We start from the raw sequence: 24,487 nt of genomic DNA, 5'->3' as shown, positions 1-24,487 counted from the left end.
ATGCCCAAACAGGGAGAGCTCTCATTGGTTACTCACTTCAAGGCTCTTAAATTCTGTGTTCTAATTGGATATCTAAGAAGCCACTCAAGTGTCCGCACCGCCTCTAAAAAGGCAAGCCGACCAATCAATTTTGAGGAGGCGTAACGTGATGCATTTTACATAAATCTAATATTTTTCATCTTCTATTAGTTACATTAATTTAAACATTATCGTATTTTTTCCAATTCAGATAATGGTCGGTTTCTGAGTGAATTTATGCCACAATGTTATGTTAACTCAACTGTCCCTGGTGTGTTCTCTGGAAACTTTTCAGAACTGTCTAGACTAGAGGAAGCCTAACTTGTTTAGAAAGAATAAATACAGAAAAACAAGATCTAATGACATACATTTTTATTTGTCTCTAATAGATTTTACAAATCTAGAAATGACACAATCCCATATAGATTTACTGATGTTATATAACAATGAATATGTCCTAACAGTACTTTAAAATTATTAAATAGGTATGTGTATTTATTAAACATTTTAAATAGATTTGAATTATAAGATAGCTGTTAATAACATCTAATGTTTAAAGTGCATACTACAAACAATAAAATACAATCCCTCTGAAGCAACTTGTCTTTGTGAGTTTCACAGTGTTAGTCAAAAACAATATACAGCACATTGTAAATTACATTTTGGCAAATAGGGATGATAAAAGACATGCACAAACCATGCTACAGAGCACTGCTCAGACATGTAACTGACTGGATTTTATGTTAGATGTCCCATTTATGTGGACAAGATGACATAAAAAAGTTCTTTTTAATTTGATTGCTACACCATTTTAATGTAGAAGCAGAAAGTCTTCTAATTGAGATTCCGTCCTGACGTTAAGGAGCACGCAGAAGGTAGACTAAAAAAGCTAAAGAAAAAGGGGAAAATGCACAATTTATTAATAAATGTTAATATTTGTTACCGTAACAGCTTGTGATGAACATGGCATGATGAATGTTATAGAATGAAGTTGGCAAAAAGGGTGAAGTCATTTTGAAAGAAACTGGTAAAAAATCATAATAAAAATAATCATCAGTGAATATCAAAAGAATTTAAATGTTAATACTTTGCCTTACAATTTGGTATAGTCAGTTATTGTTGTGGGTTATTGGTGTTTAGTTAGAAAACAGTTGATGAACACATTCATATAATAACATGAGCATGTTTCTAAGCATCCAAGGACTTGTTATTTTAGTGTCTAGTAAAGTCAGCAGTAAAGATTGGTATTAAATATGCAGAACAATGTTGTATTTGGATCCATAGACACGCAGTGGCTTATCACATTATTCAGGCTGGTGTGCATAGTCATTGAATCACACAGGCCACAAGTACAATGTGCTGAAGACCCAGTCCTGGTTTCCCTCAATGTTTCATCCCAAAATCAACTGAAAAGACATAAAACATTTTGGCAAAAACAAAAATTTTAAAAGTTTTTTTTTTTTTTTGTAAAAGTGAAAGAAATGGCATGCTATGAAGTCAATGTAAACAATCAAGTCATGTGCTGTAACTGCAGTAAAACAGCCTTAGTTATAACTCAGACCAATGACAGCTACTAGGAAGCATTATTTGCTAATATACAACAACACATTTCTTCAAATAATTATTACTAGTGTAATATCTGCTCACAGAGAATGGGGGTTTTCTTGTGTCAAAGAAGTTCAGAAAGTATATTACATTAAACAAATGTTTTATTATTATTATTTGGCAAAATTCACTCTAAAAAGATCATCTGTGTCCTCACTAGTGTCATTCTGAATCTGTCTTTGTGTTGGTTTTCAGCCAAAATGCTTTGCAGAAATAACAGTGTTTCTCAGTAACATGTCCACTCACGGCCAATGCTACAAATGATGATGATGAGATGCATGGTAGGCTATGTGTCTTTGTGTATGTTTAGATTCAGAGTTTATACAGATTACTATGAAAATAATAATTATTTGGACTTAGACAGTGAGACTTACTTCTTCTTGTCTTTGTCCTTTTTAAAGGGCTGGGAGCCGCCTTGAAGACCTTGGCCCATCAGAGTCTCTGCTGCAACTTTTCTCCTGTTGAAGGCGTTCATTTCCTCCTCCAGCTCCCGACGTTTCTCCTCCAAGTTTTTCTTTTCCTCTTGGTGCATTCGCTTCAGCTGCTCAAACCTGTCATGAAGCTGGATACCATAAAAAGACCCAATGTCAGACAAACCACAATTAGATTATTTGAACAATGACTTTACGTTCATACTATACCTCTTTTTCTTTTTCTTTCAGCTCGGCCTCTGTTTCTTTGACTTTGTTTACAAACATCTGCCTCATCTCCTCTTCTTTGCGCTGCAGCTCCAGGAGAAACTCTCTTCTCTTGGCTTCATAGGTCTCCTGAAGACTGGATGTAAATTGAATATTGTAATGTATAGCGCTTTTTCTATAGCGCTTTTCCACCTTCAAGGCACTCAAAGCGCTTTACAACAATGAACCACTCACCCATTCACACACACATTCACACACCAGTGTACACAGACACTGTGGGCAAGGTGGGTTAAGTGTCTTGCCCAAGGACACAACAACAGCATTCATCTGTGAGAGCTAGAATCACATCAGCCAACCTGTGGGTCAGTGGATCTGACTGCTCAACCTGTGATGTTTATGTCGAGAACTGGATTCGAGCCACCAACCTTCAGATCAGTGGGCGAATGCTCTACCAACTGAGCTACTGCTGCCCCTATAACATTCATCATCTGTATGCTCTGGATATTGCAAAAATAAACTTTGATCCCCTAATGATCTCTTGCTTGGCTAACATCTAATCTTGTGTAATCAAAATCTGACATTCATAAAATCATCATTTTTAAAATATCTATCCTCCTTCTTTTACAAATAAATATATAACACATATTTAACCTGAAAGACTTGCTGTTAGGATCTGCATCTTTGAAGCCCATCTCTTCAAGTTTACAGCGGCGGTACAGTTCATAGTGGCGGGCGTGTGTTTGCTCTCTGAGGTCCTCCATGTTCACTCTCAACAACATCTCCCTCAGCTTCACAATCACAGTGATTTTCATTCTCCACTGGAATAAAGTTTAGTAAATTACATGAAATTAGTGGTGGATGAAGCAATATTTTTTTTTACTTAAGTAAATGTTCAAATACAAGTAAAAGTATAACATGAAAAATCTAGTACCTGTTTAAAAATGTACTTTTAAGAGTAAAAAGTGAGTGTATTTTGCAGAGATTTCTAGAACAATGAAAGCAACAAATGTAGTGATTTTGATAAAGAATTTTGCTGATTCAATTATTTTTCTGGATGTTTTTGTGTATTTAGTTTGCTCAAAGTTGGGATGTTAACTCAAATTAAATGTGCTGAAAATGAGCTTCGGCCATTTTCATCAGGTCTCGACCACAAGAAAAGTTTAAACTTTTCAGTCCAGATCTAAAATGTAGTGGAGTAGAAAGGACAGATAACTGCTCTTAAATGTAGTGAAGTAAAGTAGAGATACCCAAAAATTTTACTTTTACTTTTGTACTTCATTACCTTCCACCATTGCATGAAATAATGAACCTAAATCTTGATGTTTTATTAAAACCAATTCAACAGACAAACCTTGTACAGAGCCCCAGGGGTACAGTCTTGCTTTTACCATCTTGTTCCCTACTTTAACATCTTCTGTACTTCCAATGACAGCAAAAGGAAGATATGTCTAAAGCATAAAAAAGCAGAGGTATATCAATATAAACATATTTTAACACAAAAAGGCAACCATAACCGTAGGAACTCACATTCATTGAGGCATTGATCTCTGCAACTGCCTCGTCCTCAGTAGGAAAGTTATAAATCTGCACACCATTACTGACCAGCTCACTCATAATCTTGATTTTTAATTTGTCCAATTCACTTCTTGAAACTGTGTCGGCTTTTGCAATAACTGGGATGATGTTCACCTGAAGAGACAAAGATAAAAACAATACTTAGAACATTGGTGACAAATATATTTTAACATTTGATTTTCACATGTTACCTTGCTGTCAAGTTTCTTCATTGTCACAAGATCCAGAGATTTCAGAGAGTGTCCCGTTGGTGCAATGAAATATAGGCAGATATGGATTCTTGTGTCATGGTAGTTGAACAAGGACCGTTTGATTTTTAACTCCTCCTCAAGAAACTTTTCAAACTGTGCATCAATGTATTCAGTAATTGGTTTGTAGCTGTAAAAATATATATTTGCAATCACAAATTGGTCACCAAAAAAATAAAAAAATCACAAAATGTTCTTGTGCTACCAGAAATCATCTGCTCATAATTTTTTTTACCAACTGGCCATAAATTTAAACTTTGTTTCCCCTTAAATTGTTTTCCCCATCTCTCCTCTATTTGTTCAGAATCATTGGAATCTAGAGTCTCCTCACCTCCCAGAAAGACTAACCTGTCTCATTCCTCTGATATAAGCAACTATTTTCTAATGTTATACATCCCCAAAGAGACACTCTACATATTCAGCTCCACCACTAGCTATTTCTCATGCAAGATTTCTATAGAAGTCTTACCTTTCTTCTTTGTTTATCTGGTCACCAAACCCCACAGTGTGCACAATAGTCAGCTTCAGATTGACATTGCTCTCCTGCAACTCAAATGTTTGGGAACGTAACTGCACTTCATTCTCATAATGGCTGGCTTCTTCAGCTTCAAATGCAGTATTGAACAATGTATTTATCAGAGTTGATTTCCCAATTCCAGTTTCACCTGGAGATGGTGAAAGGATTAAACAAAAATGCATATAGTAATCAATAATGCACCGATCAATAATTAGAAAAACCTCATAAACTATGAAAGGTGCTCTGTTCAGTCGTACCTACACAGAGGATGTTAAAACAGAAGCCTTGTGCGACTGCTTTGCTGACCAGCTGATCAGGTAGACTATCAAAACCCACATGGCCTCCAAGCTCCAAGTTTCGTTTTTCTTCATTCTGTTTAAAACAAACTTCAATTGTTATTGTATGGCACACAAAGGCTATTTTGTTTTTTTCCCCACTGGCTGCAGTTACACACTAATCTGATTTAGATTTTTTGAGTTGTAAGATTATTAAAATGACATGTAAACAGCAAAATCAATTTTTTGTTTGTTCGTGATCCCTCTCGTTATATATAGAGAAATCATATAATCAGATGTAGGTGTGCATGTGAACCCAGCCAGCAACTTAGGCAGTGGCAAGGTTAGGTACAACGTGGATATTGGCATAATAAACTTAAGTATGAATTTATAAATTTTCTAAACTGATCATATGAATACAAAATAGGCTTGTTCTATGTAGGTGCCTTGGCATCTTGAAAAAGCTCAACATGAGAAAAAGGATGTGTTCAATACAACAATCATCCGTTTCTGTCTGCCCCTTTTCACACAAACATACAAAGAGCTCTTTATCTCAATGTTAGTTCACAGAGCGGGAGGATGCCCAAGCCTGCTGCACTGGTACCCACACAACCCCCTTCAGATACCCAGACACCCTTACTTATCCAAATAGTCCTTACTCAACAATCTCTGAATTACTTTACACACAACCCTGTAATGATCTTTTATTCAAATCTTAACATTCTTAATAGGCTGAACAACTGACAATATGACACTTTTAGTCTTCTTGACCACTGTCCTCTACACATTTATCAACCCAAATAGTAATCCTACAAATTCCTTTGCTGTTCAAAATCTGCTGAGTTGCATCTGTGTATCTAACGAGAAAGCTGCTACTCGCGCTTATCCTCTTATCCTCTGACCGCCGTTTGCCCTGTTTATTTTACTTTATGGGCACTGAATGCCAAGCGCCAATAACGCACCTTGCGTACCTGCCAGTATTGATGAGGCGGCACGATCACGATCGTGACGAAGGCGCTGTAGACGTAAGAAAAAAAAATTGCCTCATGACCAATAAGCCATTATAGCTCCATAATCCCGTTCACTATGGCAAACGGTTTACATTAATGCTGCAGCGACGTCGCTGCATAACAACACATAAACGCACACCCATCCATGCCTGAATACCACGCAAATCTGGCCCAAAACTAGTGCAAGGTGCGAGACACATGCTCACTGGCCGTGACTCCTTAGACTTACAGTGAATAGGTCTGTTTCATTGGCCGCCATCGTCAAAGTGGCTGCGTTTCATGCGTCTTCTTCCAGACCTGCTCCACATCACACAGCAGGCTTAGCGCTACTGTTTTCAATATGGCCACTTGGAGGCAACACCCCCTCGGTGGAGTAGGGTGGCACTGCACTGCTTGCAAATATACTGATCCATCCACTGTATCCTAAGATAAAAAATATGTGAGAATATATTTCAGAAATTAGTTTTGGCCTAAACCTAAATTTGAAATTTCTGATGTCCATCTACAAGTACTACTACTACTACTACTACTACTACTACTACTACTACTACTACTACTACTACTAATAATAATAATAATAATAATAATAATAATAATAATAATAATAATAATAATAATAATAATAATAATGATACGTGTTATTATTTATTTTCTACAGGGTAACAGCAAGGATGCAGAACTCGGTATTACACCGGAAGCGACAGGTTGGTAGAGGACAGACGCTGGAGAGGAGGGATACAGATCGAGGCGATTATCTTTCGGCGTGCATCCTTGTTTTCTCTTCTTCATATAGGCACTAAAGCACCATGGCTTTGACCCAAGAGTCGATCTTATCTTTTTTACTCGAGCACGGAGGTAAAGTGAAGAACTCTGATTTCTTGAGCCATTTTAGGAGTCGAATCAACAGCAATGATCCCGCGGAAAAGCAGCACAATAGGGACCTATTCAAAAAGTTGGTTAACAGCGTCGCAGTGGTCAAAACAATGGACGAGACTAAGTTTGTGGTCGTGAAGAAACGGTACCTTGACTTTATTAAAGATGCGCCTCGTTGTGCGTCACCAAAAGTGTGGATAGACGATAGTATCACGAGTCAAAATACTACCAGCTTCTCTTACGTGTCTCCACTTCGTTCCCAGTCTGTCAAAGCCATGTATTCGGACATGGAGAATAATAATGCATGTGTCTTGAACTTGAATGGCAATTGTGTTAATGACAAAGCCCCAGAAGACATTGCGCCAAATGAATGCGTGTTACCGAATAATGTGGATGCAACTACGGTGCGAGTTCTAAATATTCCCGGACATCAAGCGACTAGGGTGAGGAAAACTGGATCCGTGTTTGCATTGGTCGCTGTAAGGTCCCCACCTAAGACTTTCAAGGATGAGCTGCACCCGAAAACAACAGAGGAGTCAATATTGGTAACCAAGGTTTCTCAAACAAAACTACTCCCCTCTGCATATCTTCCAACCAATAAAAGTGATGCAGCTTTGGGTGACATGGACAACAGACAGGCCGATGATGTAGTGCAACCCATAGCAGTCCCCCCAGTGAGGCCTCCTCAAAGCAAGAATTCAAAACAAGGAGAAGAGACAAAGTACTCAGAATCAGTGCCTCTAGACCCTTTAACTCATGAGTGGCTGGTCAAGTGCGCTGCTGGACTATGGGGGCAAGTTTATGCTTTGTTACTCCACGACATTCACTTGATACAAAGAAAAGACTTTATGTCAGGCTTCACAGTGCTGCACTGGGCTGCCAAGGACGGCAATTGTGACATGATGAGGAAAATAATGGGTATTGCCAAAAAAAGATGTGCTTTTATAAATGTGAATGTGAAAGCACATGGAGGTTACACACCTTTGCATATTGCAGCCATCCATGGACACACAAAAGTCCTGTTTCTGCTTGTGCAAGGATATGGGGCCAATGTAAACTTACGAGATAATGATGGAAAGAAGGCATCTCACTATCTTGGCAGTAATGTGCTGGCAGAGGTCAAGGTTCTTCTGGGTACACAGCTGCATAGCAAATATGGAGAGAAGAAAGAAAAAGAACTATACAAACAGTCTAGAAACATGAGCACTATTAGTAAATGCTTCCATCCGAACAAAGGAAAAAAACATAGAGTGACAAAAACGTATGCCCAGGACTGGTGAGAATTAGTGTAGTCATGTTAGTTTGTAACTTTTGATGTATAGTTAAATGTTTAGGGTGTTAACGTAGCTATTATGTGAACACGTAATTGCTTTTTTAATTTATTGGGTTTTTAAGTAATATAATTAATTGTTTAGTAATAGTAATTAAACTTGGACTTTCCATTTCTATTTGCATTTTTATTTGTTTTTATTTCTCCACACAAATACACTCACTAAATGACTATAATGACTGTATGTGAATAATGACTACCACCTTGTCATGCTACAAAATAATGATTAATAAATGCAACCAAAAACAGACTGTCTCTACTCTGTTGTACTGTTGTGTTTGTAACAGGGAAAGGACTCTACACCTATGGCATTAGCAGGGGTCTCACAGTTCCACCTTATTTCCTCCTGAGAGCAAATAGCCTGTCTGCAAGTCCAAGGTTAAAATCAATTAAGGTTTTGTTTGAATATGCTACATGGATGTTATTTAGCAGTTTTTTTTATTTTATTTTTATTTATTTATTTATTTTAACCTCAGTTAAAATGGTTTAAATCGTTACAGTGAAATGTAAGTACGAAATCTGACTGGATAAATTCCTGAAGATAGCTTACTTCCAGACAAATTGATCAAATGAATCTTGCGTAATCTTACAAATGTGTAGTGTCTTTGATTAACTGTGTTTCTATTTACATTTGAATCAGTCCCACAGACTCCTCTCACGTCCTTCAGGTTACCTGGACCATGTCACGTGATCGCTGTGATTGGCGACACCTGTGTCCGCTCAGCTGAAGCACGTGCTGGGATGTGTTGACCTCCGGCTCCAGCGCAGCGGCTGAAATCTGACTCTTTAGGATGGAAAAACCCCTTTGCATGACAGCGTCCCGTTTCTTTGGCGTGATTTTCTTTCTGCTGCTGATCACCTGCACTAGCGCCGTGGTGAGACCTTACGTAGCTGCCCCCAATGCTCTCTACTACAACCTGAGCGACTTGACTGAGCATCCGTACGGAAATATCTTTTCCCCTCTGATCAAAGCTCTTTCCCAGCACGGAGGCTCGAGGTGGAACCCAGATTTGAGAAAGAGGATCAAGCCCGAACACAAATACATCAAATATCTGACGGAGGTGTACAGAAGGTCCTCCAGAGTACAAAGAAGTGTGCAGGGAAATGGTGTTTACAACACAGTGCGGCTGATCAAGCCACAGGATGAGTGCCTTGCTCAAAAATATGAAGGTGAGGGAGATGCTTGACATGTTCTTCTTTAAATAGCGTATAGTAGAGTCTGTTACAATTATAGTTCTCAAATAAGATTGTTGTGTACCCTAGATATATTGTTGTGCCATTTAGAATTTGTAGTGTGAAATTATACACTTTAATATATTTCTGTGTTCTGCGTTCAAAGGCTTTATGCAGGATCTTTCTTACCGCCTTGATCAAGTGAGGAAAAAAGAACAACTCCTAAAATCCACCCTGCTGTACAGCTTTGGCCCTGGTCACTCTTCTCTTGTTGGCTCTGTATGCCATCTTCATATTAAAGAGCTGGAGCCCTCCACTCACTGTCATTTTTGTCAAACACGCAACACCCTTCACTCTGTGAACTTCACTGGAGACGGTGGTGTAAACTGGGTTGAGATCAACGTTACTGCTTTTCTTCTGCCCTTGCTGAAATTTCAGGTGAATAATTTACACCTGCTCATCAATGTTACCTGTGAAGAGGGGTCAAATGGCAACAGCCAGAACCACATGTTTGAGTCAGCACTCCGGTCCCCTCCCCTGCTTCTTTACCTGAGTGACACAACTAAACTAATTCACCAACGGTTAGGTACAAATAAAGCTGAGCAAAAGACATCTGCTGTGGAAAACAAACTCCATAAAGAAATCTTCAAAACCAGACAGAGGATATTGCATAGACAGAGATGGAAGAGGAGTTCCTCAAAAAACAAACGCGACAAGAGTCTCAAAACTCAGTTACCAGAGCTACTGCCAAGCTCTGAATTTCCAACCAGTGACTGTGCTCTATATGATTTCAGGGTGCGATTTAGCCAACTCAAACTTGACCACTGGATTGTTTTTCCACCAAAGTATAACCCCAGGTACTGCAGAGGCATCTGCCCAAGGACTGTTGGGTTTTTCTATGGGTCACCTGTTCACACCATGGTACAAAACATCATCTATGAGAAGCTGGACTCCTCTGTGCCCCGCCCCTCGTGTGTGCCATCTCACTACAGCCCTCTCAGTGTTATGATCTTTGAGGAGGATGGCTCTTATGTCTACAAAGAGTTTGAGGATATGGTGGCAACCCGCTGCACATGTCGCTGACTGACCTACTATAATGAGCCTTTTTTTGTTTTGTTTTGTTTTGTTTTTTACAACAATACATAAACAATTTCAAACCAGCACACGTTTTCTGACAAAGTTCAGTGATTTCATGATTGACAAATCATTCAGCATAAAAAGTTGGATCTGGAACAGATGTGCAAACTTATATGAAAGTATTTTATCTGACTGAAAAAAACATGAAAGTGGGACTTATTTCTTTTGTTTGAATTATGAGAGTGCACATTGCAATTGCATCTCTTTGTGCAGGAAATTCTGCAACATTTAAAAAAGAAGTGGAAATGTAAGGTATAATTTGGTTATTTTAAGTTATTTTTTGTTAACTTATTGTTGTTTTTTGTTGTTGTTGTTTTTTTTTTGGGGGGGGGGCATTATCCCCTAATTTAATACAAAACTCTATTTTTAAGTTGCCCTGTTCTGGAAAAATGAAAGTCACAAACTCATCCTAAACCTTTTATATACCATTTTGTTCCTGGAGGTTATATAGCTATATGGCTGTTTTCATAATGTCCTGGATGAAAGTTGTCAAGGTTTATTTATTCTAGTCACTACGTGACTGTGTACATATGAATTGACTAAACCCCATTTTGTAATCTTTGAATGTGACTAAATGCTGCTTTGTCTGTTTATGCAAAATTGATGAATTCACTTTGTCAGTACTCAGGAACCGTTTGAAGTCCAATGTAGACATATCTACACGTAGTAAAATAAAAAAGTAGCAAGCAAATTGTTCGTGTGTCTATTCTGCAAGGGCCTAATAGCACTACAGTGACTAATTCACAGCCATCAACGTGTAAACAAATAATCTGATTACACTGATTACTAACAAAATAATACACCGCAAAACGTGGAGATTGACTGCAGACGATTTTACAGTAGCTTCCCCTTCCACACCGGCAGATGGCAGCACTTTTCCCAGAGCCGAGAGAGAAAAGCAAGGACACGGAGCAGCTCTAGCAAACAGCAGCGGCACGGTAAGGCTCAATGTCACAGCTTTGAGTGTAACATTCGACTCTACTTTGTCTTCTTACTTCCAAATGACATGCATTTGTAATGTTGTATACATGATTCTCATGTCCGGCCACCGTTAAAATGCCAAACGTCTTAAATTAAGGGCAGGCTTCAAGGTCTCTGGTTGTTCGCCAGCAGCTAAAAATTAGCGTGTATAGCATTTCCTAAATCTTCATCTATTTTTACGTTTAGAATATGCCTCTTGGTTAAAACAAGATTTTTCAAATGTATGAATATTAACCAGTATTAAGGAACTAGTACACGTTACTGTTTACAATTATGGTTTTGACATGGTAAAAAGATGCATTTTTAGGCTCAACTTTGCATTGTTGCATCTTATTTCTTTTGCCTTGTTTTCAGAACCTTTTTTGGAAAATATGGGACGCCACTTTGGAGATTTGGCAAAGATCAGACATGTGATCACCTACACCATATCCCCCTTTGAGCAGAGGGCTTTCCCCAACTACTTTTACAAAGGAATCCCCAATGTCTGGAGAAGGGTCACTTCTTCCTTTTTTAAAGTTGCCCCCCGTAAGTTTGTAATCTTATTACACCCTTTGTTTTATTTTGGATAAAGATCAACAATATGAATTTGATATTTTGTTCTTTTTCAGCAATGATCTTGTGCTACACATGCTACACATGGGGCAACACTGTTCATCAACAAGGCAAGAGGAAGAATCCTGCCGACTATGAAAACGATGAATAAGTCAATCCAACTCAGTCGCCTGTTGAATCCAGTTCTATATGTGTCAGTAATAAAGATGATTATTTATATGTGTTGGACTAGTTGTTTTTCAGTGGACAGATGTTATGATTTACTTATGAAAATAAGCTACATTTATTAGTTATAAAATAATATATGTCTAAACATGGGTATCATTTATAACAATAACTCTACCTCTTAGTCATGTAAATAGTTTCTCAGTATGGTCTCAGTATCACCTACACAATAAAAGTCTGGAGTTGGGTTTCCATACGGAGTCTTGGATAGATTCAGTCACTCATTTTAAAAGGTTTTTGGGGTCAATGTAGTGTTGCTTATTGGTCCCATTTGGAAACGGTGTTTTAGTAGATTTTTGGTGAATTTTTACATGTATTTAATGTGTAACCCTGCTCCAATAATGTAAAGTGATTCCCTCCAATACTGTGGTGACTATTTGTTGACGGTCCCTAACGAATATCAAGCGAACGTCAAACGTTGAGCCAACTTCATCAAGCGTACGAATAATGGCATGTAAAGCTGGCATTGCACATCACTGTGGCCTTATATAATGTACAGTGGATTATTTGTTCACAATAATGCGTCAGTGACCACAATAGATGCCGGTACAGATTCCCGGCCTCTTGATGGCGCACGCAGTCGGAGCGCCATTGGCTGAGGGCGCAGAAGGTTCCTGAACCGGCCCCGGAGTGACGGCGCACCGCATGTTATCCATCCACCGCGGCTCAGCTTCATGGAACAACGGCTGTCATCCGCGGAGTAAAACAGACAGAAACCACCCGTATTGCCGCAGCATTTAGCGCTTAGATTTTTGTCCGGATCTTCCTTGTATTCATCGCACTGTTAAGTTAGTCAACATGTCAGTGGTGGGCTTTGACGTAGGGTTTATGAACTGCTATGTAGCGGTAGCAAGAGCCGGAGGAATTGAGACTGTTGCCAATGAATACAGCGACAGGTGTACACCGTAAGTAAAAAGTAAAACATATTGTGGTAATCCTAACTTAGATAAATGGTTTGTATCGTTGCAAGTAGCAACATTCAGACTTTGTGTTTACAGTTCGTTTAGTCCTGAAAGCTAAATGCTATCTTGCTAGTTAGCATGCTAATAGATGTGCATCAGGAAGCGGCATGTGATGCGAGTGCTAAAAGCTATGGTAAAGTGAATAAATTGTGAAAAAAAAATCTAATGAAATTGGTCGATTCTCATTTCTTAATATAAGAGGCTCTCTATTTAAATCTTAGTTTAAACATCTTGTTATATGTTAAACGTTGCCCACTACTAAAATTGGCTCATGGCATGGGGAGGCCGAGTTGCTATCTTCATTCATTTTGAAAGAACTATTTAGCCACATAAGATGATAAACTGTAAATGCCCAGCGTGTTTTAGGGTTACAGTAATATTACGTTAACTGTGATTGAATGTTTGGAGCCTTGTTGGGTCAAACAGCGTTTACCAAGCATTACAGTGTTATTATCGCGTTTTAAAAAGAAAAAAAAAATCCCACTTTGCTTTTAATGTTTGCCGACTTGTGTAAGGTAAATAATATTATACATTCACCATAAATGTAAATTAATTATACATGCTTTATTGTATGAAACTGTACAGCTGGCCATGAAATATCATACTTCTAAAAGATTATGATTTATACTTACTTTAATCTTCTTACAGAGCATGTGTGTCTTTTGGACCACGCAACCGGTCTATTGGTGCTGCTGCAAAAAGTCAGGTATGTATTTCTAAATACTCCTGAAACTTATTTTTCTATGTAACTAACATAAGCCATACATCTCAACAGTTATTCTTCTATTTTAACAGGTTGTCACAAACTGCAAAAACACTGTCCAGGGATTCAAGAGGTTTCATGGCAGGGCATTTTCAGATCCATTTGTGCAGCGCCTCAAATCCAGTCTTGTTTATGACATCACACAGATGCCCACAGGAACAACTGGAATCAAGGTAGAATAAAATTGAGTTTATGAAATGTATACAACCCAGATGATGATGATGACAATAATAATGTAATCATTGTTGCATTCTGAAGGTGACGTACATGGAGGAGGAGAAGATTTTCAGCATTGAACAAGTGACAGCCATGCTGTTGACCAAGCTGAAAGAGACAGCAGAAAGTGCTTTGAAAAAGCCAGTAGCTGACTGTGTTGTTTCTGTAAGTATGACTCAAAAAGACATCAGTGTTCTTAGAGCAGCTTCATAGACCAGATATTCTTAAGTCTACACACACTAGCATGCTGCACAATGACAAACAGAATGAGACAGAGTAATATTTGTATTTCTTATGTTTTAATTAGGTTCCCTGCTATTACACTGATGCTGAGAGGAGATCTGTAGTAGATGCAGCTCAGATTGCTGGACTCAACTGCCTGCGACTTATGAATGAGACAACAGCAGGTATTTACCAAATTATTTGTTCATTTTTTATTTATTAACTTTTTATCTGTAAAAAAATATAACTGTAATTTATCACAGTTGCATTGGCGTATGGCATCTATAAGCAAGATCTCCCTGCTCCTGAAGAGAAACCCAGGAATGTGGTGTTTGTAGATTTGGGTCATTCAGGATTCCAAACATCTATATGCTCTTTTAATAAGGGCAAACTGAAGGTTGGTACCTGCAGTAAATGTAAACAAAAGAATGCCCCTAGACTATATTAAATTTAATTTATCCATATTGTTTTGCTGTTGTAATTTTCAGGTTCTTGCTACAGCATGTGACCCAGAACTTGGAGGTAAAGATTTTGATGAGGTACTCGTCCAACACTTCTGTGAGGAATTTGGCAAAAAGTACAAGCTTGATGTCAAGTCCAAACCCAGAGCTCTGGTTAGGCTGTACCAGGAATGTGAAAAACTCAAGAAGTTGATGAGTGCTAACTCTTCAGATTTGCCCCTCAACATTGAATGCTTTATGAACGATATTGATGTAACTGGGAAAATGAACAGGTAAGCAGTGTTAGACTTAAAATATTCAGCTTTTGTATTATTTACTATCGCTCTAAACTGATTTTTCTTTTGCTAAAGAGGACATTTTGAAGAGATGTGTGCTGACATCCTTGCTAGAGTTGAGCCTCCACTGCACAGTTTGTTGGAACAAGCAAGTGAGTAATGTTTTAGCTATGTGACTATTTCATGTTAACCTTTTTGAATGGCGCTTACAAAGTTACAAATTGTTCTTTTTTTATCAAGAGCTAAAGAAGGACGACATCTATGCAGTAGAATTGGTGGGTGGAGCTTCAAGGATCCCAGCTGTTAAGGAAAGAATCAGCAAATTCTTTGGAAAGGAACTGAGCACCACACTAAATGCTGATGAAGCTGTGGCAAGAGGATGTGCCCTGCAGGTATCACATGCTATATTTTGTGTAAACCTGAACTTTGGCCTTCTTTTGTGCCATTTCAGGATTGTAATTGTATACAATTTACATAAAGTTACTAAATTTTCAAATATATTTCCTTTTTCTTGTAGTGTGCAATTTTGTCTCCAGCATTCAAAGTCCGTGAATTCTCAATCACAGATGTGGTTCCATACCCAATCTCTCTAAAGTGGCATTCGGCTGCAGAGGAGGGAGTGAGGTAAATAATAATTAACTAATTTGTTGCTATATTTTCAGATTTAATAATAATTATTTTTTTGCTACAGTGATTGCGAGGTGTTTCCCAAAAACCATGCAGCACCCTTCTCAAAGGTTTTGACCTTCTATCGGAGAGAGCCATTCTCTTTGGAGGCCTACTATAATTGCCATAATGAATTGCCCTATCCTGATCCCACTATTGGTAAGGCACATTGTGACTAAAATAATCTTTTCTATGCCTCCATATAGTATATAATTTTTTCATTTATTTGTCCAGGTCAATTTATGATCCAGAAAGTTGTCCCACAGGCATCTGGGGAGAGCTCTAAGGTTAAAGTTAAGGTGCGGGTGAACATTCATGGAATATTCAGTGTCTCCAGTGCCTCCCTGGTCGAAGTACAGAAGTCTGATGAGACTGAAGAGCCTATGGAAACAGACCAGACCCAAGACAAGGATGCGGAGGTAATGCATTAAAATGAAAATAATTGAAAAATAATTTGTTATTTTTGCTTGAATGCAAGTACTTTTGTCCACAGAATAAAATGCAAACTGACCAAGAAGAGCACCAAGGTCAAGGGGAAAGTCCTAAAGAGCCAGAAGACAAAACATCTCATCAGGAAGCTGAAGAAATGGAGGCAAGAATCTGATTGCTTATCTCTAATGGGAATCAGAGCGCTAATAATAAATGCCAGCATGTTTTTTTTTTTTCTAGACCACCACACAAGAGAACAAGGGTGAAAAGAAGTCTGACCATCCTCCACAAGCTAAAAAGCCTAAAGTAAAAACAAAAGTGTTGGAGCTTCCAATTGAAAACAGCCCACAGTGGCAGCTGGCGGTTGACATGCTGAATCTTTTTGTAGAAAACGAGGTAGATACTCATTCACTCACCATGCTTATAACTTATCCTCTTTGACTGTCATTAAACTATTGTATACAGTGGTTATAGTTGCTGTTTTGGCTTCTCCATAGGGTAAGATGATCATGCAGGACAAGCTGGAGAAAGAGAGGAACGATGCTAAGAATAATGTGGAAGAGTACGTTTATGACATGAGGGACAAACTGCATGGGATGTATGAGAAGTTTGTCAGCGAGTCTGTGAGTCGACGTATTGACTAACAAAAAGCATAAAACACATTTAACAAATGTGTTGACAATAATGCCTTCATACCACATCGCTTTGTGTTTAGGACCGTGATGCATTGTCTCTAAAGCTGGAGGACACTGAGAATTGGTTGTATGAAGAAGGCGAGGACCAACCCAAACAAGTGTACATTGACAAACTGGCTGAGTTAAAGGTAACCAAACTGGGCAATAAAAACTAAACAATAACTTTTGGTTTTACTAACTTTTTTGTTTTTCAGAAACTTGGTCTACCTATCCAAGAAAGGTATTTAGAGGCTGAAGAGAGACCTAAAGCATTTGAAGAGTTGGGGAAACAAATTCAGCTGTATATGAAATTTGTTGAGGCATACAAGATGAAGGTGCAAACAAAAGCAATGTATTATTTATCAAACTTTTGTTTGCCTTTCTAATAGAAATGTTTGTTTTTAAGGAGGAGCAATATGACCATTTGGAAGAGGCCGATGTCACTAAAGTAGATAAATTGACCAATGATGCAATGATCTGGATGAACAGCGCCATGAACCAACAAAGCAAACAAAGTCTGACAGCTGATCCTACAGTTAAAGTCAAAGACATTTCAGCAAAAACAAGGGTATGTTTTTATTTTGTATTTATTTTAGATAAAAACTGAAGTTGTTTCATACACTTATACCTAAACAGATATGAGTTCAAAGTTGGAGACAAACTAAATATTGAGTGCCTCAGTTCAAGCAAGTTCAAGCATTCAAAAATATCTTTTTATGTTGGTTTCAGGAGCTCTTCTCAGCTTGTAATCCTATTGTGACCAAACCCAAGCCCAAAGTAGAGTTGCCTAAGGAGGAGCCACCTGCTGAACAGAATGGGCCTGTCAATGGGCAGGAGAAATCCCAAGAGAGTGCCAACAAAGGAGCAGCTGATGCAGCTGGCAGCAACACATCAGAAGCTACAGAAAACAAACCTGAAATGGACCTTGACTAAAAAACGATCAGATGTACAATAAGTGCTGGTTGTATGGCCACAGTATAATGGAGAGAAAGTACAGGGTTTTTGGATGTTCACTCCACAGTCAAATTGCAGGCAGGATAATGAATACGCAGTTCCCACTGGTGTCTCTGACATAGCATGTCCCCCTCTCTGGATTACAAAAAATAAAAAAAAAACAGCTGCAATAAGCCTGTTTGACAAAGAGCGCTGTACACAATGGTATTTATTTCTGTTCCTGTAGTCTGTGTGTTCTGGTCTGTGTCACAATATGGTTTTAATAATAGTACTGAACAGCCACTAATTACCATATGCATATTATAGAATGGTATGTTCTAGAGTTACTTGCTGCTGAGGAAAAAATGTACAGCCATTGGCGGAAGTGTAATTTTAATTTGAGCTGTAAAACCATTCAAAATGTTCTTAATTTTTTTTTGTTTAACAAGCAACACTATTAAATGTTAAGCATAGGTCCACGTGTATGGTGTATGTATCCTTATGTGTAATAACCCCACAATACGCCTTATAGGCTACTTTGGACAGAAAAATTTATGAAATTACATCATGGCCATTTTTCACAACCCCCCATTTCACGTGCTAACTAATAACTTGAAAATTTAGAAAAAGCTAAGATAGTTTACTTGTTACTGTAAAAAGTAACATAGGCTAAATTGAATAATCTTGGCTCTCTGAAATGCTTGAATAGTTATTTTAATAGATTCATGAATCGAACTGAATTAATGCTAATTTTCTTACGCACAATCTCACGTCATCTCATTGGCGACAAAATCACGTGATTTTGTTCACGTAGTTCCTTCCGAATAAAACCTAAGCCGAAGATTTACCGCACTCTGAACTTTATATCTAAACTATTGCTCCAAGTTACCTTACGTTTTGCTTTACCACTTGCAAGAGTCGATACTTGTAAAAGGACGTAATTTTATGTGCTTGAATTAATGAGTCTAAAGTCCCGTTTAGGTGTGTTTTTGAGCAGAGTAACTCAGGGGATTTGCTGACAGATTTTCGCTTCCTAGATACTTTTCAGTAGTACAAACCAACATGAAGCTGATAATCCTCAATGACTATGATCAGGCAAGCGAGTGGGCTGCAAAATACATTAGAAGCAAACTCTTAAAGTTCAAACCTGGCCCAGACAAATATTTTACTCTTGGGCTTCCAACTGGTAAGTGACGTGATTTAATTTGCTGTACTGTCGTCTGTCAACATTATTAGCTAAGAATCTATCTTCCTTTACTTGGCTAGTAGTAATAAATAATTTGCTTTTTACAAGGCCCATTGATGAAAGTTGGTGGATCTAGACTAGAACTTCAATTAATGCAAATAATTGATGTTTTTGTTCTTTTGTACTACAAGGAAGCACTCCCTTGGGCTGTTATAAAAAGCTGATTGAGTACTACAAGAAAGGAGAGATCTCATTCCAGTATGTTAAGACCTTTAATATGGACGAATATGTTGGTAAGACATCATCTCTGCAAGAATGATTATTAACTTATTAACTTATCAAACCTGTTTAGTAACTTATCAAACATATTTAGGACTTCCCAGAGAACACCCAGAGAGCTACCATTCCTTTATGTGGAATAACTTTTTCAAGCACATAGACATAAGAGCTGAAAACACCCATATTCTTGACGGCAATGCTGCTGACCTACAAGCCGAGTGTGATGCATTTGAAGACAAGATCAAAGCAGCTGGAGGGATTGAGCTCTTTGTTGGAGGTCAGATGTTCATTGTGCAATAATGCATTAGAATTTCTATTAATAAACAAAGAAACAAAAGAAATATTTAATTTAAAATTATCACCTTTTTTAGGAATTGGACCTGATGGCCACATTGCTTTTAATGAACCTGGTTCTAGCCTGGTTTCTCGTACAAGGGTCAAGACTCTGGCCCAAGATACAATAATAGCAAATGCTCGGTTCTTTGATGGTGATCTGTCTAAAGTGCCTACCATGGCTCTGACTGTGGGAGTGGGCACAGTCATGGATGCAAAAGAGGTGAGGGCACAATTAACATAATCTGTGCAAAGCCTATAGCTGCATATTAATTTAGAAAATCCCTAACAACTTTCCAAATTTTGGTATGAACAGTTACCATGTATTTTAGGGCTAATTGTGTCCAAATTCCATACCAAAAAAAGGGAAAAAAAGAAAACATACAACTGTATATTGTAAATTGCATTTTAATAGCCTATATTCAAATATTTAGATAAATCTTTACTCAATAATCTATTGTCTCTTGTGTGACAGGTGATGATCCTCATCACTGGAGCACACAAAGCATTTGCTTTGTACAAAGCCATAGAGGAAGGTGTCAATCATATGTGGACAGTGTCTGCTTTTCAGCAACATCCACAGACACTTTTTGTATGCGATGAAGATGCCACCCTAGAACTGCGGGTCAAAACTGTGAAATACTTTAAAGGTGATACATTAACTCATGCAGTCACAAATCCTGGTCAGTGGAACCTTTGTTGGTTAACTTATTTATTTATTTATTTTATTTTATTTTGCAGGGATGATGCATGTGCACAACAAGCTGGTGGAGACATCTCCAGCCCTGTGAGATCAACTTGTCACAAAACTGTATTGAACAGTTAAATGATAGTGATGTCTTGAAATTTACTCCTTTTGGGGATGTCCTTGAAACACTCTGACAGCTAACATTCTTGTTTACGTATTTTTGTAATATTTTCATTGCCTTTTGATTAAAACTAACATTTTCTGGATGTGGTGATTGTTTTTATTTATTATTAAATTCAGTTTTTATTGTCTCGTTACATTTTTTGGTTTGGTTAAACTATATAAAGATTGGGACAGGCTCATGGACCATGAACAGGTCCTGGAAATTCAAATGAGAAATTTTACAGCAGCGGAGCCCAAGTTTCCAACGCGCCTGAAGCCCTCGCTGTCCAGGGAGAGATGGCCGAGTAGCGCTGTCTGTGGACATCACTTTTGCTTGTGTTGCTCGATCCGTATCGTGGCTTGTAGCTCAGTCTATCGCAGTTTTACCTCCACCGTGGAAAGAGGGCAATTAAATATTCCTCTTCCACGATGGCAGAACAAAACAGCCATGTGCGTTATCACGAGGTAAGCTTTGTTATTATGATGCAACGCTCAAATACAGCTAACATGTTGGTAGCTAGGTTTAGCATTAGCCGCCGTGCTATATCAACCATAATACACCTACAATTAAAAACACCAAAAGGACCAAAACCAGATATTTGGTGCTCAATACATGAGTGCATTTTGGTAAACAAAACGTTTTGGTGAAATCGCATTTTTATTCATGTTATAAACTAGTGGTACGTTTTTTGTACTTGCAATGCTGTTGGTTCTGGCCTCTAGATCGTCATCGATGTGGTTACAGTCATCATCATCAATATTATTATGGGTAATCTTTACCAGTTCTAGTGCTTTTATCAGTAACGTCAGACAAAGTCCAGATTATACAATGAAGAGCACAGATTGCTAATTTACAAGTCGTTAAAGGCGTTCACCCCCCCACTGTCTAGCTGTATAATCATTATCTAATGTACTAGGAGGCCTACTTCCATTGAATGCAAACGGTCCTCAGTACATACATAGCCTACATAAACACTGCAGAAATATGTGACACTGATATGTTTGCACATTTTTGTTGTGTATTGTATGTTAAGCTGGTAAATGAAGAGGAGCTGTCCCAGCCTTCCCAGCAGGTTTCCACTCAGGACTCACCCCCACCCTACAGTAGTGTGACTGCAGCTAATGCAGGTCAGTCACTTAATGGAACATAAACTACTCTTGCAATTACTATTTGACTAGCGTAATTACTGCCCAGTGGACACAAATTACTCTAGTAAAAGTAGCAAAAATACTTAATAGAGTGTACTATGATGTACACAGTATAGTAGAGTGTTGCATCTGTAAAGCACTTTGAATTACTTTGTGTACGAATTGTGCTATACAAATAAACTTGCCTTGCCTTGCATTTTCAATGTTGCAAATACATTTAAAAGGGCAAAGGTCAGTGTATAAGAATAGCAAATGCCTTGAGCTGTGTGTGTTGTGACACGGTCAATCAGTGCATTAGTACGTCTTCACAATGACCCAGATTTACAGCATGTGTAACAGTGACAGGGCATTTTCCCCAAGACAACCATTTATTAGTGCAGTAGGGTTGCAACTAACAACTAAAAATGTCATTGTGCTAAAACCCGTTTTGATTGCACATGGCATATGCTATAGTGTCTTTCTCCAGATTGTATAAAATACTAAATTACTTTATTAGCTGAGAGCTAAGAGGGATCTATATTACTGTATATCTATATGCTCATATATGTTTCATGTATTATTTTTTTGCAAAATGAATAATACTTGCATCTGTTTTGATATGTATATTAGAGAGCGTTTGTGGCGGTACCCCACCAAGAATTTAGTCTGGACTCTTGTATATTATATCGATTTGTTTTTGTTTTATTTTTTAGCTTTTTTTGAGTACAAGGAAGATGTTGGAAGTTTTCCTAAGCCTCCTTCCTACAGTGTTGCCACTTCTTTGCCCTCCTATGATGAAGCTGAGAGAAGCAAAACTGAAGCTACTGTCCCTCTGGTCACAGGAAGAGTCACAGTATGTACTTTTTAAAAGGTTTCATACATTAGGTCATGTGATCATCATCTATAATTCACATCATCTATGTGTGAATTATCTTGTTTTGTTTTCCCCAGGAAGAAGACTTGGTTGCCCGAGATGACTTTGAAGATGCGGATCAACTTCGAATAGGAAATGACGGAATATTTATGCTCACTTTCTTCAGTAAGAGAGAGGCTTATTGCTTTTTTACTGTATATAATTTAGTGAAGACCTTTGTAAACAAATAACTCTCACTTTGTTTCTACAGTGGCATTCCTCTTCAATTGGATTGGTTTCTTCTTGTCTTTCTGTTTGACCACATCAGCTGCTGGCCGATATGGAGCCATCTCGGGCTTTGGTTTGTCTCTCATCAAATGGGTTCTTATTGTTAGGGTAAGAGCTGTCATTAATTATTTAAGGTTATATAAATAAAACATAAATGGAATATAGTACAAGTATTTATTGTCACTGCTTATGATCTTTTAGTTTTCCACCTACTTCCCTGGTTACTTTGATGGACAGTACTGGTTGTGGTGGGTCTTTCTGGCCCTGGGTGAGAATTGGCATGCTTAATGAATTCTTTATAATCAATTATGCTTAAATATTTTTTACATATATATTTTTTTGTCTCCTAAGGCTTCATGCTGTTCATCAGGGGTTTTATCAACTACTCAAGAGTGCGTAAACTGGCTGATCCCACATATGCCTCTCTTCCCCGAACAAGAGTCCTCTTCATTTATTAGAGGTAATATTAACACACATTCTATAAATATAAGTGTTAATCATACTTTCTGAAGTCCATTAAAACACTGTTTGTCTATTTCAGCTTTGAAGGGTGGATGGACTGAATATGACCAAGAAGAGCAACAAAGTAAAATGAAGACAGGCAAGTTGTAGGTGAATATATCTCAACACAATATTCAGGAATTAAATGTATTTTATTTGTTTACTTTATTAATGGAAAGTAGTGATTTGTAATAGTTTGTATGTGTAATCATTAGTGGCGAATGTTAAGTGCTAATTACGTCTTTGTAATGTCAAAGTAATGCCTTAAATCATTTGATGGTAGCACACAAGCATGCATCTGTCCTTAAGAACTATTTTGGCAACTTTTGCCTGAAAGCCAACAGGTTTATGCATGGAGAATACTCTGATGTCGACCAATTTTGCTACCATACGGTTTATTGTAAAATAAACGCCATATCCTCTGCAGCTACAAACTCTGTAAATGAAAACTCACCTGTTGGCTTTAGTAGTGTTGTCCGTTTTGCAGCCAGTAGAGGGCAGTGTTGTCTGCTGCATTTAGTCATAAAAAGGACGTTCAGAAGCCCCATAAGGAAACATACATGCTTGCAATTAAACCTTTTATCAAATGCAGTGCATCAGGGAATTTGTATTAGATGTTTGGGTAAAACTATCCAATCAGAAATAATTTGACAGAAAGGTCATAAAGAGTTTTTAAATGTTCAAGAACAAGCAAGAAAAAACAGATGTGAATAAAATCCCCAAAAGCCCTGAGCGTTTTGGTTGACCAAATTTTTTTTAATAGTAATTTATCATGGCCCAGCCCAGTTCTCTAGTTCCCATTAATACAGAAATAAGACCCTGATCAAGTTTGTTGTAGTGGAAAAGCATATTAAATTGAGCACAAAGCATGCTTCAGGTGTATATTTTTACAGAATTTTTAAAAGCAAAGGACATTTGTTTTAAGGCTACAGTGTAAGATTATGATATATAGAGAGTATATTAAAGAATGTTAATGCAAATGCACTTTTAGAAACAAACTTTTGAAAAAGAGGGTTTAGTAGTAGTCATGAGGTTCATAACAGGCATGTCAAATTGTAGTAATCATATATGTGAAAATGTGGATTTGGATATGTATGCTTTAATCTTACTGCATTTTCATGGTAAACCAATTACTTTGAAAAAAAATCTTATTTCTATGATGATGAGCTGCATCCATAGGGTTTTGCTGTTATGAAACTGTACAGAAACAAGTGTTAAAAAATAAATGTCACATTTCAACTATTTTTCTGAAACCATTTCTGTTATTTAGATAAATTAACTTATATTACAACTCTTAAGTTTGTTTTCATA

At 37.7% G+C, this 24,487-nt stretch overlaps 7 protein-coding genes across 7 annotated transcripts; 6 read left to right on the top strand and 1 right to left on the bottom strand.

Moving 5' to 3' along the window:
• Window positions 1-503: 503 nt before the first annotated feature.
• On the bottom strand, window positions 504-21,709 carry LOC110163750 (septin-8-A-like). The gene is given in 12 exon segments (XM_020928764.2): window positions 504-907; window positions 1,998-2,185; window positions 2,265-2,397; window positions 2,913-3,056; window positions 3,058-3,079; window positions 3,613-3,709; window positions 3,789-3,950; window positions 4,028-4,214; window positions 4,554-4,749; window positions 4,859-4,973; window positions 6,116-6,309; window positions 21,102-21,709. Coding segments are annotated over 11 exon segments (1,329 nt in total). The 5' UTR covers window positions 6,146-6,309; window positions 21,102-21,709; the 3' UTR covers window positions 504-852.
• sowahab (sosondowah ankyrin repeat domain family member Ab) lies at window positions 6,611-8,135 on the top strand. The gene has a single exon (XM_020927806.2). The coding sequence runs from the start codon at window positions 6,693-6,695 to the stop codon at window positions 8,037-8,039; it is 1,347 nt and encodes a 448-aa protein (XP_020783465.2). The 5' UTR covers window positions 6,611-6,692; the 3' UTR covers window positions 8,040-8,135.
• On the top strand, window positions 8,773-11,090 carry gdf9 (growth differentiation factor 9). Its single transcript, XM_020928753.2, has 2 exons — window positions 8,773-9,259; window positions 9,429-11,090. Exons 1-2 carry the CDS (start codon window positions 8,881-8,883, stop codon window positions 10,343-10,345), a joined length of 1,296 nt encoding a protein of 431 aa, XP_020784412.1. The 5' UTR covers window positions 8,773-8,880; the 3' UTR covers window positions 10,346-11,090.
• Window positions 11,274-12,151, top strand: LOC110163771 (cytochrome b-c1 complex subunit 8). Its single transcript, XM_020928785.2, has 3 exons — window positions 11,274-11,337; window positions 11,735-11,905; window positions 11,989-12,151. The coding sequence occupies exons 2-3, from the start codon at window positions 11,752-11,754 to the stop codon at window positions 12,081-12,083; spliced, it is 249 nt and encodes an 82-aa protein (XP_020784444.1). The 5' UTR covers window positions 11,274-11,337; window positions 11,735-11,751; the 3' UTR covers window positions 12,084-12,151.
• On the top strand, window positions 12,745-18,241 carry hspa4b (heat shock protein 4b). Its single transcript, XM_055158987.1, has 19 exons — window positions 12,745-13,062; window positions 13,768-13,825; window positions 13,915-14,055; window positions 14,141-14,263; window positions 14,406-14,505; window positions 14,584-14,717; window positions 14,809-15,053; window positions 15,132-15,208; window positions 15,297-15,448; window positions 15,574-15,680; window positions 15,748-15,881; window positions 15,957-16,141; window positions 16,216-16,314; window positions 16,392-16,547; window positions 16,649-16,774; window positions 16,867-16,974; window positions 17,041-17,160; window positions 17,232-17,393; window positions 17,555-18,241. The coding sequence occupies exons 1-19, from the start codon at window positions 12,956-12,958 to the stop codon at window positions 17,756-17,758; spliced, it is 2,538 nt and encodes an 845-aa protein (XP_055014962.1). The 5' UTR covers window positions 12,745-12,955; the 3' UTR covers window positions 17,759-18,241.
• On the top strand, window positions 18,451-20,510 carry gnpda1 (glucosamine-6-phosphate deaminase 1). The gene is made up of 6 exons (XM_020928390.2): window positions 18,451-18,944; window positions 19,136-19,237; window positions 19,318-19,500; window positions 19,595-19,779; window positions 20,032-20,206; window positions 20,298-20,510. The coding sequence occupies exons 1-6, from the start codon at window positions 18,821-18,823 to the stop codon at window positions 20,345-20,347; spliced, it is 819 nt and encodes a 272-aa protein (XP_020784049.1). The 5' UTR covers window positions 18,451-18,820; the 3' UTR covers window positions 20,348-20,510.
• LOC110163238 (NEDD4 family-interacting protein 1-like) lies at window positions 20,662-24,418 on the top strand. Its single transcript, XM_020928166.2, has 8 exons — window positions 20,662-20,871; window positions 21,441-21,534; window positions 22,248-22,387; window positions 22,486-22,573; window positions 22,659-22,783; window positions 22,877-22,943; window positions 23,027-23,135; window positions 23,217-24,418. Exons 1-7 carry the CDS (start codon window positions 20,836-20,838, stop codon window positions 23,131-23,133), a joined length of 657 nt encoding a protein of 218 aa, XP_020783825.1. The 5' UTR covers window positions 20,662-20,835; the 3' UTR covers window positions 23,134-23,135; window positions 23,217-24,418.
• Window positions 24,419-24,487: the final 69 nt, after the last annotated feature.

The sequence above is a fragment of the Boleophthalmus pectinirostris genome, unplaced genomic scaffold, assembly GCF_026225935.1.
Source record: "Boleophthalmus pectinirostris isolate CB_2022bp ecotype Guang Dong unplaced genomic scaffold, ASM2622593v1 HiC_scaffold_23, whole genome shotgun sequence".
Classification (NCBI taxonomy): Eukaryota; Metazoa; Chordata; class Actinopteri; order Gobiiformes; family Gobiidae; genus Boleophthalmus; species Boleophthalmus pectinirostris.
This window is presented reverse-complemented; position numbering and strand designations above follow the sequence as displayed.

Coding starts and splice junctions, on each gene's coding strand:
- gnpda1 (XM_020928390.2), top strand. CDS start 18,821: ATGAAGCTGATAATCCTCAATGACTATGATCAGGCAAGCGAGTGGGCT. Junction 18,945..19,135: donor TACTCTTGGGCTTCCAACTG/GTAAGTGACGTG, acceptor TTGTACTACAAG/GAAGCACTCCCTTGGGCTGT. Junction 20,207..20,297: donor AACTGTGAAATACTTTAAAG/GTGATACATTAA, acceptor TTTATTTTGCAG/GGATGATGCATGTGCACAAC.
- LOC110163771 (XM_020928785.2), top strand. CDS start 11,752: ATGGGACGCCACTTTGGAGATTTGGCAAAGATCAGACATGTGATCACC. Junction 11,906..11,988: donor CTTTTTTAAAGTTGCCCCCC/GTAAGTTTGTAA, acceptor GTTCTTTTTCAG/CAATGATCTTGTGCTACACA.
- hspa4b (XM_055158987.1), top strand. CDS start 12,956: ATGTCAGTGGTGGGCTTTGACGTAGGGTTTATGAACTGCTATGTAGCG. Junction 13,063..13,767: donor TACAGCGACAGGTGTACACC/GTAAGTAAAAAG, acceptor ATCTTCTTACAG/AGCATGTGTGTCTTTTGGAC. Junction 15,681..15,747: donor GCTGCAGAGGAGGGAGTGAG/GTAAATAATAAT, acceptor TTTTTGCTACAG/TGATTGCGAGGTGTTTCCCA.
- gdf9 (XM_020928753.2), top strand. CDS start 8,881: ATGGAAAAACCCCTTTGCATGACAGCGTCCCGTTTCTTTGGCGTGATT. Junction 9,260..9,428: donor CCTTGCTCAAAAATATGAAG/GTGAGGGAGATG, acceptor CTGCGTTCAAAG/GCTTTATGCAGGATCTTTCT.
- sowahab (XM_020927806.2), top strand. CDS start 6,693: ATGGCTTTGACCCAAGAGTCGATCTTATCTTTTTTACTCGAGCACGGA.
- LOC110163238 (XM_020928166.2), top strand. CDS start 20,836: ATGGCAGAACAAAACAGCCATGTGCGTTATCACGAG. Junction 22,388..22,485: donor TGGTCACAGGAAGAGTCACA/GTATGTACTTTT, acceptor TGTTTTCCCCAG/GAAGAAGACTTGGTTGCCCG. Junction 22,944..23,026: donor GTGGGTCTTTCTGGCCCTGG/GTGAGAATTGGC, acceptor TTGTCTCCTAAG/GCTTCATGCTGTTCATCAGG.